At 52.2% G+C, this 17,199-nt stretch overlaps 3 protein-coding genes across 8 annotated transcripts; 1 reads left to right on the forward strand and 2 right to left on the reverse strand.

The window, feature by feature from the left end:
- Positions 1–8: 8 nt before the first annotated feature.
- C11orf52 (C11orf52 homolog) lies at positions 9–6,831 on the reverse strand. Of its 4 annotated transcripts, none has more exons than XM_040652236.2 (5): positions 6,765–6,831; positions 5,028–5,163; positions 3,184–3,224; positions 2,348–2,394; positions 9–2,063 (listed from the first exon to the last, which is right to left on the reverse strand). In XM_040652236.2, the coding sequence occupies exons 1-5, from the start codon at positions 6,811–6,813 to the stop codon at positions 1,827–1,829; spliced, it is 510 nt and encodes a 169-aa protein (XP_040508170.1). In that variant the 5' UTR covers positions 6,814–6,831; the 3' UTR covers positions 9–1,826. The 4 variants fall into 4 exon arrangements, with proteins under 4 accessions (XP_040508170.1, XP_040508169.1, XP_040508168.1 ...); XM_040652235.2 differs by having other exon boundaries at positions 5,028–5,166; XM_040652234.2 differs by having other exon boundaries at positions 5,028–5,181.
- Positions 6,832–9,461: 2,630 nt separating this feature from the next.
- Positions 9,462–11,106, reverse strand: HSPB2 (heat shock protein family B (small) member 2). The gene is made up of 2 exons (NM_001001527.3): positions 10,979–11,106; positions 9,462–9,988 (listed from the first exon to the last, which is right to left on the reverse strand). Exons 1-2 carry the CDS (start codon positions 11,070–11,072, stop codon positions 9,540–9,542), a joined length of 543 nt encoding a protein of 180 aa, NP_001001527.2. The 5' UTR covers positions 11,073–11,106; the 3' UTR covers positions 9,462–9,539.
- Positions 11,107–12,577: 1,471 nt separating this feature from the next.
- On the forward strand, positions 12,578–16,773 carry CRYAB (crystallin alpha B). Of its 3 annotated transcripts, none has more exons than NM_205176.2 (3): positions 12,578–13,053; positions 14,626–14,748; positions 15,878–16,773. In NM_205176.2, the coding sequence occupies exons 1-3, from the start codon at positions 12,856–12,858 to the stop codon at positions 16,079–16,081; spliced, it is 525 nt and encodes a 174-aa protein (NP_990507.2). In that variant the 5' UTR covers positions 12,578–12,855; the 3' UTR covers positions 16,082–16,773. The 3 variants fall into 3 exon arrangements, with proteins under 3 accessions (NP_990507.2, XP_046759694.1, XP_046759695.1); XM_046903738.1 differs by having other exon boundaries at positions 12,928–14,076; XM_046903739.1 differs by having other exon boundaries at positions 12,928–13,760.
- The last annotated feature ends 426 nt before the right edge of the window (positions 16,774–17,199 follow it).

Raw genomic sequence — 17,199 nt, forward strand, 5'->3', positions numbered from 1 at the left:
CGAGTTGATCAGCTGGAACCAAAAATCTTTAATGTCCAAGGAGCGTTCGATATATTAACACGAGTGTTAACCCCTGCGCAGGCCAATCGTGGGAAACAGAGGAGACAAGCTGTTGGAGTCTGTTGATCAGTGCAAAAACAAGGCTTTTAGGAAAAAAAACTTGTGTGACTTTGGCTTCTTATCAGTTCGGAGCCTGGCAATCAAGCCGATTCACTACCGCCGTTCTCAAAGCAGGGCACTTGGTCACCTCCACGACACGCTGCTCCTCAGCAGGCTGCCCAGGGAGCGCCGGGTCACATCCGGGGCTGTTCCACACCGCGGCACTGAGGGGCGCTCAGTGGGCACGGCGGGATGGGCTGCGGTTGGGCTTGGGGATCTCAGAGGTTTCAGGCCTTCCAGTAGCCCAGCCGAGCTCAGCTCAGTAGCATGGGCAAAAAGAAAATATCCTGTTCGGGTAGAAAAATAGACTGTCTCCATTCATTATTTAAAAAGGCCTTTTTGCAAACCTTACTCTGGCCTTATAATAGCCTCAGTGATGTCTGCTGGACAGCACGAGCAAAAAGACCTGTTCGGGTAGAAAGATTGTAGGACTGGTCCTCACAGCGCTTCCGTCTTAGCACACAGTACCCATATCAGCTTTAATTTTGTGTTACAAGGAGGAACTCCCTCATGGTTTTCCTTTTACATTTAGATGAGCCATAACATGCAAAATATTGCACATTTATAAAAGGTACCAGGATGTCCATTTTTCAAGACTGGCAATAAACAAGTTGCTCCACAACCTGCATTTGGCTGTGCAGACCATTACTTAGGAACAGAATGTGCCAACTACTGAGTCAGGGCCCAAGGACACTGCCTGGGAGCCCTCTCAGCTGCCAACACCACAACTGTCAGATGCAGCCCCACGGTAGAAGATTGTGGATGGTTGCTGTCCTGCATTGCTAACACTATTTTAAACCCATAAGTGAATTCTCCAAAGTGTCTTCGGGAGCTTTAGCAGAAGACATCACATGGCATGTGCTCTATGTTGCAGGGTTTTATAACTACGGCTGACAACACAAAATAAAAAAATTAAGAAAAAGTGCAAAGCCCTCTTTAGAATTGTCCAGGATTCATTCACAGTATCTCAGACACGCAAACAGCTACTGCAGCCCAAGGACTGGGTAAGTACCCTAAATATAGGCAGTAGCTTTAAGTGGCTGCCTATCAGATAAGCTGCAGGTTTTCCTTCTTTCATTTTCAGAGAAAAGAGCTCATTGCTTGCTTCTGTGCATTTTGGGATTAGAATGTGTATTGGTACTGCCCTTCAATGGAAGGAATTGTTCTGTACCCATCAGTTAATTCTGCGTTTCTGGCCTTGGCCTCAGTGTGCTGTGCCTGGTGGGAAAACACTGCTTTTTGAGAAAAGGAGATGCACGATGTGCATGACTGCAGTGTGCAGTTGCTGGTACCGGAGGAAGACCTTACGGCAGTTACTGCTAGAATCTCCATGCAATTTCCTCCCAGTATCAACCACATTCTGTTCTTAATATCAACACAAAATCCCATGGCAACATCTCTCTTGCCCCAGAACAGAATCTTGTATGCTGCATTCCCACACAGAGCTGTGCAGAGCCAAGGGGAACAGGCTGGCTTTTGGCCAGCAGAACCAGAGGCAACTACTCCTCACGTGAGAGTAAATGCGTGTATCCTCGTGCAGGTGAAAGACACAGCCTCTCTTTTCTGCAGGCAGGCTTGACGTGTTCATGAGGTTAGCCTGAGTCTGCAGCATCTCTATGTCTGTGGAATCCTTTAGCTGCTGAAGGAGGCAGGGGCTACCAAGCTTTTTAAACCAAGGTCCCATTTTTGCTGTCGTATTTCAGCCGGGGCCGGGGGAAGTTGAGGGTGGCATACTCCGTGGCATTCTGCATTTGCAAGTTCTTCACCTCTTCCGCAGAACGCTCCCGCACCTTGGTGAACACCTGGATGTCTGCATAATGAATGCTGTCATCCTGCTTTGTGTTCTTGGGTTTATTCACGGTAGCATAGACTGGAAACTCCGTGACATTTTCATATGCTGGAGCCTTCGGGAAAAAAATGCTCAGAGTCAGCTGTACCTGCATGTCCTACATGCTGTCCCCACACCACCCGGCCCACTGACACCTCAGGCTCAGAGACAGGCATCATCCTACTGCTTCTTTTGCACTTCAGTGAAAGAAAGTAGCTCCATATCACTGTGCAGCAATGCACATCGCTCCCACAGCCCTCCCAGCCTACATTGGATGAGACGTCACAGCTCTGAATGAAGCGATGGTCAACTCTGTTCTGCCAACATCCAGTCAGAAAACAACCCCATGAAGCTGTTTACCTTTCTGCCAGGCTGGTGCTGTTGGCTCTCATGTCTCACACTGGTTCCTGAAAAAGAGACACCAGCGGATCAGGTTAACACAACTGTTTATTGTTCCAGCTTTGAGTTTCGAAAAGCAGCATCTGGCACATGAGCTCTCTCCCCTGGACACAAATCAAATTTCCACCCCATCTGACATCCTCAGCCCTCAATGCTGTCTCTGGGGCCCGCCTCCAAGAAGAAAGCCTGAGCTTGTTTCTTTGGAAAAAATAAGGTTTCCTGGGATGACAACATGTTGTGGACCACAATGTTCTTGGCAGAACCTAGAAGGATGTACACAGCACAGAGAGCCTCCTTGTCAGGCCTTTGGAGAAGTCAGATCCAGTTTTAACTTTGTTATTTCCTCTGCTGCCTGCAAACACATTTTGCCCAGCATGGTCTAAAGGCCACAGGACACAACTGGGCTATTAGTTCCTCCCTGCTTTATTCTAGGCACTGATGTCAGAGGAATGTTTGCAGCTCTTATGGGGGCTTGATTCAGTTCCTGCTGTGCTGCACGACAGGGTACTTACACACTTTTTGGTGCACAACTCAGATATTTTAGAGATACCAATGAAGCCCCTTCCCATCCTCTTGCCAAGTCCCATGGCATATCACCCCCTCTGCTTTAAGTTTTAATGAAATTTTGCCTTTTGCCTATATCAGACTTCTCTTGAGAAAGGTCAAGTATGGAAGAGTTTGGGAGAGGACCTCAGCTAAGGGATCCATCTTCAGCCAGCACTGATGAATGCCAGCTATCCAGGGGCAGATTTACTCCCCCTGTTCTTGCACTCTAGATCACCTTCACAAATCCTTACCTTGCTTTTCGTTCTTCCTTTTAAAAAGTGAAGGACAGTTCCTGGAATCAGAGAGAGACGTCAGCCTCGAGAAGCTTCAGCATCTGCTTTCATCACATGTAAACTCAGAAGCACACCCCAAGGTTCTGCATTTGTGCAGGGAGATCCAAGAGCCACCCCCTGCCTCCACCAATCCAATCACCCGTTTGGGTGTCTGGGACTGCCAGGGTCCACTGGGAGCTTTGTGAGCATCTGTGCAGGCTCCAGCCCTGCTGAGGGAATGAGGCACCTTCTGAATGTGAGTGAATTTTGCAGGGAGAAGGTCCAGGGGTCCCTTTTCTATGAGTCCTCTACTATGCGCTACAGACACCCCCAAGGCCTTTCAGCCCTGTCTGGCAGTCCTATTATACACAGGCATCAGTGTGAAGGAGAACAGATTTCACTGCAACTATGTTTCCACAGCTGTATGATCAAAGTTACAGGATACTGAGCATGATCTCTATTAGCATGAAACATTTCTCTTAGAACAAGATGCTCTGATAGCTCTGTGCCCATGCTTTGGCTTCCTTGCCCACCGAGCAGCTGTGCACAGCCAACTTGCTAATTTAATCTTTCAGACTGTGTTTTTCCTGATCGCAGTTTTCCACTTAAACACAACCAAACCGAACAAGCCACACACTTTATATAAGCCAAGCCAAACACAAATCTTGTCTGTACCTGTGTGACCAGAGAGAGACAAGCCAAACACAACCATGTCCCAGCCATGGTGCAAGCAGGAGCCAAATTCATTTTGGATGCAATAGCAGAGCTGAGCTCCCACAGGCTGGTGCTGGCTAGGCAGCATGGCCAGAGCAGAGACGTGTTACATTCCAGGCCAGATGCATGAGACAAATGTTATCTTTGCAGCATGAAACAAATGTTATCCTTGCAGAATGCTTGTATGGCTGGAAGGGAGCAGGTGCCAGCCCTGGTGCAGCTGCTCCTGTGCACACACATGCACCTAACAGAGCCTGCAGCACAGCTGAATGTGAGCAGTCAGTGCTCTGAAGGGGGCTGGAGAGCTCCCAAAGATCACCCAAGGTGCATAGCATGTCCTGCATTTGCTGGACAGATCTGCCACAGGTAGGAGCAAAGCGGTGCCTGAGGCACAGCTTTAAGAGGCAGTTCTGGGAGCAATAGAACAGGGCTGAGTGTGTGGTAATGGCTTTGGTGTTCTAATGGTAAAGAACCAGGAGACCTTCAAAACAGCTGGTAATGATTAACCAGGAGCTGGGAAATCAAAGGTAGCTCTGGGGAACGCAAGGGCTGTACGAAAGGATCCAGCTCTGCTTCTTATGGCTTTGTCCTGGTGTGGCTCCCACTTGCAGATCCCCCTCCACCGTTGCTATGAGCCTGCAGGGTCTCCAGGGCCCTCCCTGCCTGGCTTTGTGCTGGAGCTCTTTGCATCTTTGCAGGCAGGTTGTGCTCTGTAATTAAAACAGCACCATGTGAAGTAAGATCAGCAGGGTCCAAAGTCTCTTTGCTGGGAGGCACGTTCCAGCCCCAGCTTTCCCAGCCACCTTGGCTTGTTTTGGTTGTCTTTCTTTGCAGAGTGAGCATTAGCAGCCAGCATGTAGTCTGGAGCTGTTCTGAGGCTGTCTGCAGGCTAATCACTGTCATTCAGGAGACAGCATCTCTCTGCCTCAGATCTGTGGTAATTAGAATGGATGTGGCAAGGGATATGAGCAAGGCAAACCTCTCCCCTCTTCTTCTCAAAACCAGGTCAGACGTGCTGTAACTAACTCACATGCATGCTGTATTCTGTGTGACAGCATGTGTCCCTCCTCCTGCATCGCTGCTTCTCCTTTCTCCAAGTCATTACCAACCTAATTTCTGCTTCATGCTGGGTCCCAAATTCTGGCATCCTTTGCTGCCCATGCACGTTGAGGTGAGAATCCTGCCAAGGGCTGAACTTCCAGAGACATCGAGACCCCAGGGCACGCTTTCCTTCACTAACAGCTTCTGCTGTGAAGAAGTATGCTGAAATGGATTTTCGTAAGAATTCAGGAACCTCCTCCCTTCCATACAAAAGGCAGGTACCTACCTCCCCTTTTGTAAGTCTCAGCTTTAGTTAGGAAGCTCAGCTCTTTGCTGATGCTGAGCAAATACCCAGAAATAAAAGCATTACTGGTGCCTGGAAACACCTGAACTAAAATGAAGCAGCATCTATTTTCCCCGTCATCAAGGCAAAGCCATGAATCGTGCAGACCTCTGCAGTGGGGCTTCAATGCACCACAGTCTGCTTTTGGTCATGATGCTCTGTGAGCGTCCCACAAGCCACATAACCTACAGCACATACTCATTTACCTTCCACTCTCCTTGTCTGTTCACCGCCTGTGCAGTGCAGGGAAGCCTGCAAGCCTGAGCCCTTCCTCACCCAGGTGCTTTCCTGTGCAGGACACAGTGAGAAGCTCCTGGGAGAGCTCTACTTCGGTCCCTACATGCAGCACAAGTTAGCATGTGAGTCCCACAGGGGTGCTGGGGCAAATGGCTCTTGGGCCAGAGCTTTGTCCTCTGCTGCCAGAGGGGAGCAGGAAGACAGTGGTGACACCACCAGCAGAAACACCACCCCAGCTTCTAATTCTCTATTTGGGAAAAGCACTCAGAAGACACAGCAGTCCTGTTCCTGCAGCCTTTGGACAGCAGAAGTTGGCATTGATCCTGAGGAGGCAGTTGCAGCCAGGCTGCCACCACACTGCTCCCAGGCAGAGCAGAGAGCTGCTGTCCTGCTCAGCCCTGACTGGGCAGGTGACCATCCAGCCTGGGTTTAGTCTTTCTTTAGGAGGCAGAAGTGTTTGTGCATGGCCTGGCATTGCTCAGACCTGGGGGTGCCACTCGATGTGTGCTGCTGGTGCTTTTTGCCCTCCAAGGGGCCTGTGTAGGCTCTTGTTCACTGCAGCCATGAAGAGTGCCCTGGGCACCTTGTTTAACCCCTGCCATAGGGCAGAGGAAGTGGAATACAAGGAGATGTCGAGAACCAGTTTCCCCCCTTCCATCTGCAATTCCTATTCCTGAATCCCAGACTCTGGGTGTACAGACCCCCTCTTCAGCTCCAGCCACTAGGTGATGCTGTGCCTCTTAATTATTAAAAAGCTCCGATGATTTTCTATTACTTGAGCAAATGCAGTGTTGGAGAGAACGTCCCCTGCGCTTCACCCACAGCTTTCCCTGCGCCCCGCTCTCCGCGCTCCGTGTTCCCACCCAGCACCGAGCGATGCTCCCCGCGCCCCCACCCCGTGCGCTGGGCCGGCATAGCGTGAGAGCGGGGATTGAGCCGCCCCTCCCTGTCGGGAGCCTGACAGCATCTGAACGGCGCGGCCCGGGCAGAGGGGCTGGGGGTGCCGCTGCCCTTTGGGGCGGTGCCACAGCCTGGAGGTTTTACCTCCGTTGAGGAACCTGTAGGGATTTCAACTCGATCCTCTCAGAACCCAGCTATAGCACCGACGAGGCGAGCCCCCCGCCCCGCCCCAGGCAGGTGCGAGGTGCAGCCCTGCTGCAGCACCGCTGAGCGCTGCCCGAGTTTGGCTCGGGCCGCCGCCCCCCCGCCCCGCCGCCGTACTCACCACGGGCGCCCGCAGCTGCAGCGGTTGCCCATGTCGCTCCTTCCCCCATGAAGCCGGAGCGTTCTCTGCACGGGCACGGCTTGTATTTCCTGGTTCCCTGCTCGGCCCCTGGTTATTCCAAGGGAGTGCCTGCAGGATCAGATTTCTCGCATCCGCGCCGGGCCCGTGCGTGCCATCTACCGGGGGGCTGTCGCCGGCTGTCCGGGGCTCGGAGGGTCAGCTGCCGGCCCCTGGGGCCAGGCCTGAGGCTGAAATTCTGCCTTCCGCTGCCCCGCTCCTGGTATGTCAGCAGGGAAGGGGTGCAGGAGGGATTCAGGTGTTCCTGCGCAAGAGGAGCTCTGAAGTGGGAGCTCGGAGGGAACAGGAGCTGTCAGTTCTGTTCATGCGTATGAAGTGAGATGTCTGGAAAATGTGTGGCATCACTTGGGGAAGGGAGTGGGTCTACTGCGAGGGAGGCAGTGGCCCAGCAGAAGTGGGAGTAGGTTCATAGAACGCATCTGGTTGTTGAGCTGATACTCAATATCAAAAGATACTGTGTTGATGTTGCCCCGGAACAGAAATTGTGCCCCGCAGCCTCAATTTGGCAGCTCTGTGCAGGTCTGAACACTCCAAGGTATGTGGTGACAGCTGGGGGAGCTCCTATCCTCCCTTCTGGTGGGCTGAGAGGTGGCAGCCCTGCTCCCAGCCGCCCGGCATTGCTTGTCTGCCCGAGCACAGAGCAAAGCCTGAGGCTTCCCAGCAGTGGCGGGAGGAGGAGAGTTCTACCAGGGGTCAGCCAGGGGCACAGTTGCTCTCCTGGGGGAGCTGCACTGCAAGCTGCACTGGCTCTTGAGCTGAACCTGCTGCCCTGTGCGGCTCGGCTCCCCTAGAGTCCTGCATCCCAGGCCTGACCAATGCGAGTGGGTGGGCTTCAGCCGTGCTCCCAGCAGGACCAGTTCTCAGGCTGCTGCATGGGCCGGGTGGTCTCAGGAGTCTGAGTACCCTTGGGAAACCGCAGACTCTGTGTCTCAGGATTTGTCTGCAGACGCTGTTGATCCAGTGAGCCACTGTTTTGATTTCTGGGATAACTATGCTGCTTTGTAGAGAGGAAAAACAGAGGCTGCGAGCCTTTTCCCATCAGCCTCAAACACAAACGCTGGAGCTGCTGCTTTGAGCTCCACTGGAGAAACAGAAAGGCACTGAAAACATTGGCAGAGCCGGAGAGCGCTTGGCTGCCACTCTGCATTCCCCTGCAGGCCGTCGGCACGACGGGAGCCGCTCGGCTCCAGCACCGAGCAGTGAGCATCGGGCGCAGCCCCGCGCGGCACCAGGCAGTGCCAGTCCCCTCTCCCCCCCCTCCCCGGCAGCTGCCCTCGGCGTGTCTGGGTGACAGGCTGCGAGCCTGGCACAGCGCGAGCCTGCAAGTGCCCCAACGGTGGGGAATGAACGCGCTGGAGAGCATGGACGGAGCTCATAAGAGAGGGATGAGAACTGTGTAATGGTTGTATTGCTGTGCGTTTGCACTGCAGCGTGTCACAGACTGGGAGTGTGCTGTGATAGGTGCGGGTGCAAGGCAAGCTGACATCACCGCAGAGAGAACTCTGAACTGCTGTAGGCACTTTTCTCTTAGGACCCATGGCCTGCACAGACCCAGCCCAGGCCCTGTGACTGCTGCAGGGGCTCGGGTGGATGCTGTGAGTGGGATGGAGTGTGCTGTGGGCTGCACACAGTGGGGCAGTGTGCTCCTGAAGGACCAGTCAGTTCTTGCCCTTACAAGTAGGTGACTGGAAGTCACTAATGCAGGATTCTCTCTGGAATTATTACTAATAACCTAGACAAAACCTGTTGTAAAGGTGATTTTTATTTTGGCATCATCTGAATTATTCACTGGCCCTCCTTCCTCACAGAGGGGAGTGCAGAAGACTGCAACCGCATTCCGGCAGGAAGAGGCTTGTCCATGGGGACCTCAGAGCTTTTCTTTCTTCCATAGGAGGGCTGCACTGAGCTGTGCCAGGGCCCCCATATTTGGCTGGTGACACAGCATTCTGGCTGCTTTAATTGGCACCGACAAGGATTGTGCCTGACGCCTGCTGAACCCTGGGGTCGGCCGGGCAGCAGCTGCCGCTGACAGCAGCACACCCGATCCCCGGCCCCACGTCATAGGGCTGTGAAGATGTTTCTCATGTAGCCAGTAGCATCACCATGTCTGCAAAAGGGGCAAAACTCTCATTTATGGGACTTTTCTCCAGACAAGCTCAGCATGAACTCTCCACTGCTCTGCTCCTTGCATCCCAAGCCACCAAGGCATCATCCATCCTTCCTGCTGCAGAGTAGTGTGACCAGGAACAGTGTGAGTCCAAGGCAAATGAGAGAAGCTTGGAGGCAGATTTATTCCTCTTCCCATTTGAGAGCTGTGGGTACTTAACAGCATTGCATCTCCACAAAGGCCAGCCACCAGCAAGGTGCTGGGATTGCATGGGCAGGTGGAGAGCTCCAGAGCATTGGGTGAGAGCAGCCCTTGCAGTGTGGGGCAAGAGAAGAGCAAGGTGCTCGATGGGCACCCAGGAGAAAAACTTGCATTAGAGTCCCTCCCAAGAACACTTTAGTCCCCCTCTCTTTTCATTTCCAAGCCACTTCTTCCGACCATCAGCCTTAAGAAGCAAAGTCTGGCATATGCACAGCTGTGTCCCAGCCCTTCTAAATGCTGATGGTGAGAAACAGGGGCCTGGCACAGTGACTCCCCTCCCTCCCCCCCCACCCCCCCCCCCCCCCCGCTCAAGCCCAGCTTTAGGGCCTTTAGGACTCTTCCTTCCCTTTTCCTTCCTCAGACAGTTCTTTCTGCCCCACCGTCTGCTCCTGGATTATCTTCACTTCGATGATCCTGGCCTTCACCTCCTTTCCTGTTCGGGGTGCCACGATGCTTAGAATGCCATCGTGGGACAGGGTGGCTCTCATCAGCAAGGGGTCGACATCCAGCGGGAGAATGTAGGTCCTGGTGAACTCTCGGGAGATGAAGCCGTGGCGGTCAGCCCTCTGGGGGTGCTGCCCCACCACCTCCAGCAGGTTGTCCACAGTGCGCACTGTCAGCTCGTCAGGCAGGAAGTGGCAGACGTCCAGGAACACCTGGTACTTGTGGTCATTGAGGCTGACCTCCGAGGTGCCTCGATCCAGCTGCTTGTTGATCCGAGGCCTGATGTAGTAGCCGTGGTACAGGGCAGGGGCTAAAATCTCGCATGGGGACACACCTAGAAATGAGACCCAGTGAGAAGTGCAGGGTTTCCCAGGGAAAGGGGTGGAAAAGGATAATCAGTGGGGAAGCTGGGTCCTGCAAACACCTTGATTTTGCTGCTGCATCAGTTCCGCAATGGGAACAGAGGCTCTGCCATTTCCTACCCTTGTACCTCCAAATTGCACACTCAGTGCCAGATGCTTGTCTGCCACAAGCTGAGGGCTGACATGCAGCTAGGGCATCTGTTGGGTGGACCGGGAGGGACTAGTGGGTACATTGGGTGCTCAGCAACGCAAAGCCCATGGCTGGGGCTGGGCATGAAAAATGCTGATTGTGAAGACACTGCCCTGAAGAACTAAAGGCCTTTTGTTTGCCATTGTCCGCAGGGCTTTCCTTGGATCTTTTTGCCTTTTCACGCTGTTGTGCCGATGCTGAATGGTTCTGCTGCTGCCCACATTCCTTCCTCTCTGCCAGCCGTTACCAGGCTTTATGCTTAACACCCCAGCTCAGCTTTTCTCCACTGTCCCCAACTACAGAATCTCCCCACCCTCTCCCAGCAGTAGTTTTCTAAACTCCCCCCCCCCCCATCCGGCTGCAGGCCAGGTGGGACTGCTGCTGGCTCACCTCTCCCACAAGCAGGGTGCAGCCTCTGCTGGCAATGGAGATGAGCACTGGGATATGTCCTGCACAGCCCCAGCCTCTGTGGGGTGTGCGTGAGGTGGGGGGCATGAGGGGGCAGCGCTTTGCTCCGTGCTGCAGAGCATGTGCATGAACAATAGATCGCTGGGGGCGCAGGGGAGGGACAGGGGGGCCAGCACTGGGCATGGAAGGGGGAGGTGGACCTAAAGAGAGAGCCCCTGGCTGTGCCTTGGCTGTCTCCTCCTGGTTTTGTCTGGGTTCCCATGCTTGGGCTTCCTTGGCTCCTGAAGCTCCTCTCCAGAGGTACTCTGCCAGCATCCTGCATCAGAAGACAGATTGGTGCTGGGGGTCCCATCTCCCTGCTTACCTTCTCCAAAGTTCTGGTCGTAGATCTTGCTGGGGTTGGCAAACTCGTACTCTGAGCTCATGGGGTAGGCGTGGGGCACCGTCCGGGCGGCCATGGCAAGCCTGTACAAGCGCTCACTGCCTCTGAGAGTGAAGGCTGCAGATTGCAAGGTTTTAGTTGGGTGAATTCCACAGGGAGGAGTGTGTGATAAAAAGACGGACCAAAATAGCCGCGCGCACAGGCCCTGGGCCGCCTCGCCAGGGTGACGAGGGAAGCTCCTCATTGCATTCCTGTAGAGTTGCAGGCTCTGCCTGCCGGCGGGGTGCAATCCTGCACCCCCTGGCTCCCCGCCTTGGGCAGGGGACAAGAGACAGGAACAGGGCCCCCAGCACTGCCCCTGCCAACCCAAGGGGACAGGGCAATGCCTAATGGTGGCTGGTGCTTGGTCAGGTTGTGTGCAGACATGCAAAGTCATCACTGTGAGCTTAGAACTCAAATCAGCCCCACAGAAAAGGATTTGTTTTCCCCAGAAGCTGAGTCTTTTGTTCCTGGGAGTGGTAAGGTGCTGCACACTGCTAAATGTCACTGAACAGGGTGCAAACTCTGATGCTGACACTCCAGAACTGTGTCACTGTAAGCCAGCTGTCTAGGCTGTGCCTTGGCCAGGGCTTCAGTGCTGTGCAATGGGACCAGAAGAATGCCTATGCTGGAGGTCACGCATTAAGCAGGGTCTGAAGCTGGCCTAGATCCACTTTTATTGAACTGGGAGTTAGTACCCAGTTAAGCTCGTTGTATTCTGAAACCAGAGATTTCCATGTCTCTGCAGTGTGAGAGAGCAGGTGCACTACTGCTGACGTAATATGGAACTGGACAAAGTATTTATGGCTGGGGCTTCTGCAGAGAGTAAATTCTACTCCCTAATCTTGCAGGCAAGTGAACAGGAAGAGGGTCAGGCCCTTTTGCAGGGGACTGGTGGTGCTAGCAGTGAGAATGATGTGCCCTTAAGCCAGAAGTCTGTATGTAAGTTGCAGATACTCAGAGCTCTTGTCCTTGAAAGACAGCTGCTGGGCTGAACCCAGCCTCAAGATCTGAACTGATTGCTGCAGGGCACAGGCAGAACAAGGCAGTTTGCATCCCAGAGAAAGCAACCAGCAATGCAGCTCTGCAGGGCTGCTGTGTGCCTGCTTTATTTCTGCGTACAGGGCTCTTCTGCCCTCTCCAGCAAAGTGGTTTCTCTAGTGTGTAAAGGGCAAGAAGTGTCACCTGATGCCCTGTGGAAACCATCCATAGTGTGCACACACCAGCAGGTGCTCAGGTAGGGTGCTCACCAGGCTGCAGATGTACAAACCAGGTACCTCAGCATAGACCTTTTGGGGTCCAAGTTGCCCTCCCACTAAGGCCTGGGGCTTTCTTTGCTTTAAGGGAAGGCAGAGCCCTTCCTAGGCGCGTGGGTGCAGTGGGGAGCTGCAGCCTTGGTGCCGTCACTGGGAACAACAGCCCCTTGTCCTTTTCCATGTGAGCCAAAGATAGGAGCTACATTGATCCTGCTGGCATCCAAAGCAGCTGGGAACATCCGCCAAGCCTGTTTGGGACTCAGCAGATAAACAGCACGTGGGGTGCGGGGCGGGTGGCCGGGCAGCTTGGCTTCTTGCTGCGCCATTAGTCTCCTTGTCTTCTTCTCCCCTTCCCCCTCCTCCTTAGCAGTCTGTTCAAACCCCCAGACGCTCCTGGGCACTGCTGAAGGGACCAGTCCTGGATTGGGACAATAAAATCCCTGACACCACTATTCGGGAGGCCTCGGGGGGAGAGGCCCCGCCAGCTGCACGGGTATAAAGCTGCCCCCTGTGCCGGCCACAGTACTGCAGCAGTCGTTTGCTTGGCTCCTCCGTCGCGCTCCGATGGATATCACCATTCACAACCCCCTGATCCGCAGACCTCTGTTTTCTTGGTTGACACCGAGCCGTATCTTTGACCAGATATTTGGAGAGCACCTGCAGGAGTCAGAGCTGCTCCCTACCTCCCCCAGCCTCAGCCCCTTCCTGATGAGATCCCCCTTCTTTCGGATGCCCAGTTGGCTGGAGACGGGACTCTCAGAGGTAATCTGCCCTGCTTACTGCTCTTTGTTACTGCTCAGTGCACATCCTGATGGGTCTGGAGCTGGGGACCCAAGGGAGCTGGGGACCCAGGAGAGCTGGGATGCTGCTTGTAGGTGGTTAATAGGAAAAGCCTGGGAAAAAGAGTGCTGAGTTCTTGCCTCTGCTCCTCTGAGTTAGGTAAGGACCTCCGCACGCTCTGCTAATCACTTGTAACTGAGAGCAAGTATTGCCACAGCCGTGGGCACAGAGACAAACTGAGCTGTGTGTGTGCTGTGAATGACTGTAGGAGCTGGCAGGAGAAAGGAGGAAGCTTGATTTCTCTGTGTGCCCTGCAAAATTTTCCATTCTGCTTCCTCCTGAGAAGCAGAGGGGCAGTGGGACCCCATGCCAGGCAGTGTGGGAGCCCCCAGCTGCTGAGTAGAAAGGCCCAGGCTAAAGCATCTCTGCCAGGCAGAGCAGTGTTTTCAGGGAGATATGGGACAGGAGGACCTTTAAATGGCCATCTGTTTGCTTCAGGGGCTGAGGCACGCAGCTCAAATGACCTTGCTCAGTGTGCAGGTCAGCTGTCTGTTTGCAGATAACTTATAGAGCTACTCAAAGCCAACGGAGTGAGAGGGAAGTATTTTCTTAATCTTTGCTTAATGTTTCCCTTGGTTTAGTCACCTGGGTCTGGTCGTCTGCTGAAGCAGCCATAATAAGCACCACAGGTAACAACATCAACATCTGACTTTCTCAGTGGAGAAATCTTCACAAATAATCTAGCAGAAGGAGCAGGAAGCCTTCCAGGCAAAACTGAGGAAACCAGTAAGCCAGAACTGTCATGGAAGCTGCCTCCATGTCCCAGAACAGAGCTGCAGGAGGCTCGTGTGTTTCCTGATCATGACTGCAGCAGGAAGGCACAGCCAGCCAGCCTGCATTGCCAAGTCCCACTGACTTATCCAAGACAGGCAGAAAATGCAAATTCAACCTCAGGAGCCAGCAAAAAGCAGCATTTGCTGGAGGTGACAAAGTGCAAAATGGAAGGTAAGGAGGCAAGATGAGCAGCAGGTGACTCAGAGTTTCAGCAGTAGCCCTCCTGCTCAGATAAGAGAGGGGTACTGGTAGTGCTGCTCAGCTGAGACACGCTATTTTTGTTTTTAAAGAGTGACGACGCAGAGGAAAGCCTGCAAGGGACACAGATGAGCTGCAGTCAGCTGCACACTCAGTTTCTTTTTCCAGAAAGACTTAGCAAAATCTAGTCTGACAGAGACTGGAAATCTCCAGACACCTCAGAAAAAAATAGAAAAGGAGTCAGTTTTAATAAATTCAGATTGAGAAAATCTCTTCCTTATTCCCCAGAAAATGTTTATCCTAAGTTTATCCTGAGAGAAAGCATCACACTTTATGTGCTGTAATGCTGTGCATGAATGGAACAGGCTAACAAGAGACAACCCTAGCCAGATGAGAATCCCAGGACTGAATGCAGGAGGTCAGACAGTGCGTGTGGAGAGCCCAGTGTGAGCATGACCTGCTGCATGCAGAGAGCCTGATGAAGCTGAAACCTTTGCCTGAAGTCGTCTGCTTGTTTTACAGATGCGACTGGAGAAGGACAAATTTTCTGTAAATCTTGATGTGAAGCATTTCTCGCCTGAGGAGCTAAAAGTGAAGGTGCTCGGGGACATGATAGAAATTCATGGGAAACACGAGGAGCGCCAGGTACTTCTGCCTTAACTGTGTCACTGTTAGCCAGTGTGTGCTTCCTCACCTATGGTTAAACAAGGAGGCTGCAGAACAATCCTCTACCGTGCTCTTCTGAAACACTGCCAGTGTTTTTGATCAACCAGTCCTAATGGAAGATGCTCTGTGCAAACCCCCAGCTGATCCCAGACTGGGCAGCAGCAGAGTGGACATTTAGTGCTGGTGTTGCATGAACTGTGAACTGAACTGGAAAATCAACTTTGAAGTGAGCATTTCTGGGCCTCCCTCTTTCTGGGAAGAGGACAGGAATGCAGAGAGGCATTCAATAAGTTAACAATGATCTGTAATAATTAAACCGCATAATGAATGAATGCATTGCCCTGTTCCATTAGCAAGAGGCTATCTCTTCCTGAAAAAATACTCATTTACCAACTTATAGTCCTTAAGGGTTGTGCTCTGCTGTCAGCCATCCCACTGCTTGCTGGCTCTGTGGCAAATGGTCAAGGAGAAGCCAAAAGCCACATCCAAGGCTGTACATAACAGGGATTGCCCATCCCCCTCTCTTTGCAAGAAGGAAACAAATCCTAGAGATAAAGTAGCTGTATCACTGTAACCATCAACTCCCAAAACTTCTGGGAGCCCAGATCTGTCAGTCAAAAAATACAGCACTACTCATAGGTGCTGGAAGCCTGTAATTCTGAAATAGCTTCTGCAGGGTTTATTTTGGCTAAGAAACAGATCCAGTGCTAGAGCTGAGATGAGCTCACTGGGGAGCTGTGTATTATGTGGGTCCTGGAGACCCTCAGGAGGAGGGGCTGCTGGCTCTGGAGGTAGCTGTAGCTCCTGCATCTTAGCCATGGCAGCACAGCACTGTGAAACAAAGCTGGTGGACACGAGCTGGAGGAGAAAGCCTCGTCCTGCAAAGGGTGCCTGCACCACCTGCAGGGGCAGGGCAGTCTCTCACTTCATCTGTGCTCAGATCTTCACAAGGGAGATCTCATAGTAAGAAGTCTTTTAACTTTCTGAAAAGTCTTCCTTTGGGAGCCAAAGCTTCCTGAACTCAGAGCTCATGCTAAAGGCCCATGGTTTAGGTGGAACTGAGGGAACACTTCTAATCATGGCTGTTCCTTCTCTTCTCCTTTTGAAGGATGAGCATGGCTTTATTGCCAGGGAGTTCAGCAGGAAATACAGGATCCCAGCTGACGTGGATCCCCTGACCATAACCTCATCACTCTCTCTGGATGGTGTCCTGACGGTGAGCGCGCCGAGGAAACAAAGCGACGTCCCTGAGCGCAGTATTCCTATCACCCGTGAAGAGAAGCCTGCCATTGCAGGATCCCAGAGGAAGTAGGCTGCTATATAACATCACGCCAGGGCCATTCAAGAGCACTTCTCATTGGATGCCAGCTGTACTCAATGGCCTCTCTTATTTATTTATGCTGAGTAAGTTTACTAACAAATAAATCATGAATAAGCAGTCTGTATTTTTTGGTTTGGAGCACTTGAGACAAGGGAAGTGTTGGCTCAAGAAAGCCACGAAAGTTTGCTGTGTAGGGAAACACACTTGGCATCATTCTTGCTTACAGCTCACATGGCAGGTGTGTTCAGGAGAGCTCGTCTCAGTGTTCAAAAACACTTTGCTGGTGTAACTTCATTTATTCTAATGTTTTGCAAACATCTAACTGCATGAGCCTTTCCTTTCAGTGTTTCCTGAGGATTTCTGGGTGTTTCACAAGCAATAGAAAAGTTTCTCCAGTGGAGATTAGGCTGATATGACAATCGAAACCCATTCAAAGTGTGGGTGTCAGATAACAACTGAATGGGGAACAACTGTATCTTGTATTTCTAGAATGATTCATGCTACACAAAAGCATTCAAGTGCTGCAATCACTTGGGAGCAGTTGCAGATGACAACTGCATAGCTGCAGTAAACACAGATACATCCAGAGAGGAGAAAAATGTCCTGCTCTCATGGTGCAAACCACATCACTCTGAAACTATGTTGTCTGTGCCCTTCAAACAATAAATAGCATCTGAAGTCTACAGTATTCATCTGATTTATGCTAATGCTGTTGAGTGGTACAAAACAATACTAAGTCCTTCTCATGTGTCAGAATCTGCTTAGCACCTCTCTTCAAAGAGATACGAGCAGAAAGGAAAGTCTGTATTACTGGAACAGGATTTCTATAATTCCTGCCAAAATAATAATAAAAAAAAAAGCAACAGATGTGTTGCACAGGTCATCGTACTCAGCTATGGCTGATGAGGTATTGGAACAGGCTGTCCGGGAAGGGGGTGGAGTCACTGCACCTGGAGGTGTTTAAGGAAGGGGTAGATGCAGCACTGAAGGACACAGTGGGCAGTGCTGGTGGTAGGTGGACGGCTAGACTGAGTGATCTTTTCTGACCTTAATGATTCTATGACCCATTTTCTACGTCCCTTATACTTGCTAAGACAAAAATTAGAAGA

Source organism: Gallus gallus, chromosome 24 (genome assembly GCF_016699485.2).
Source record: "Gallus gallus isolate bGalGal1 chromosome 24, bGalGal1.mat.broiler.GRCg7b, whole genome shotgun sequence".
Lineage (NCBI taxonomy): Eukaryota > Metazoa > Chordata > Aves > Galliformes > Phasianidae > Gallus > Gallus gallus.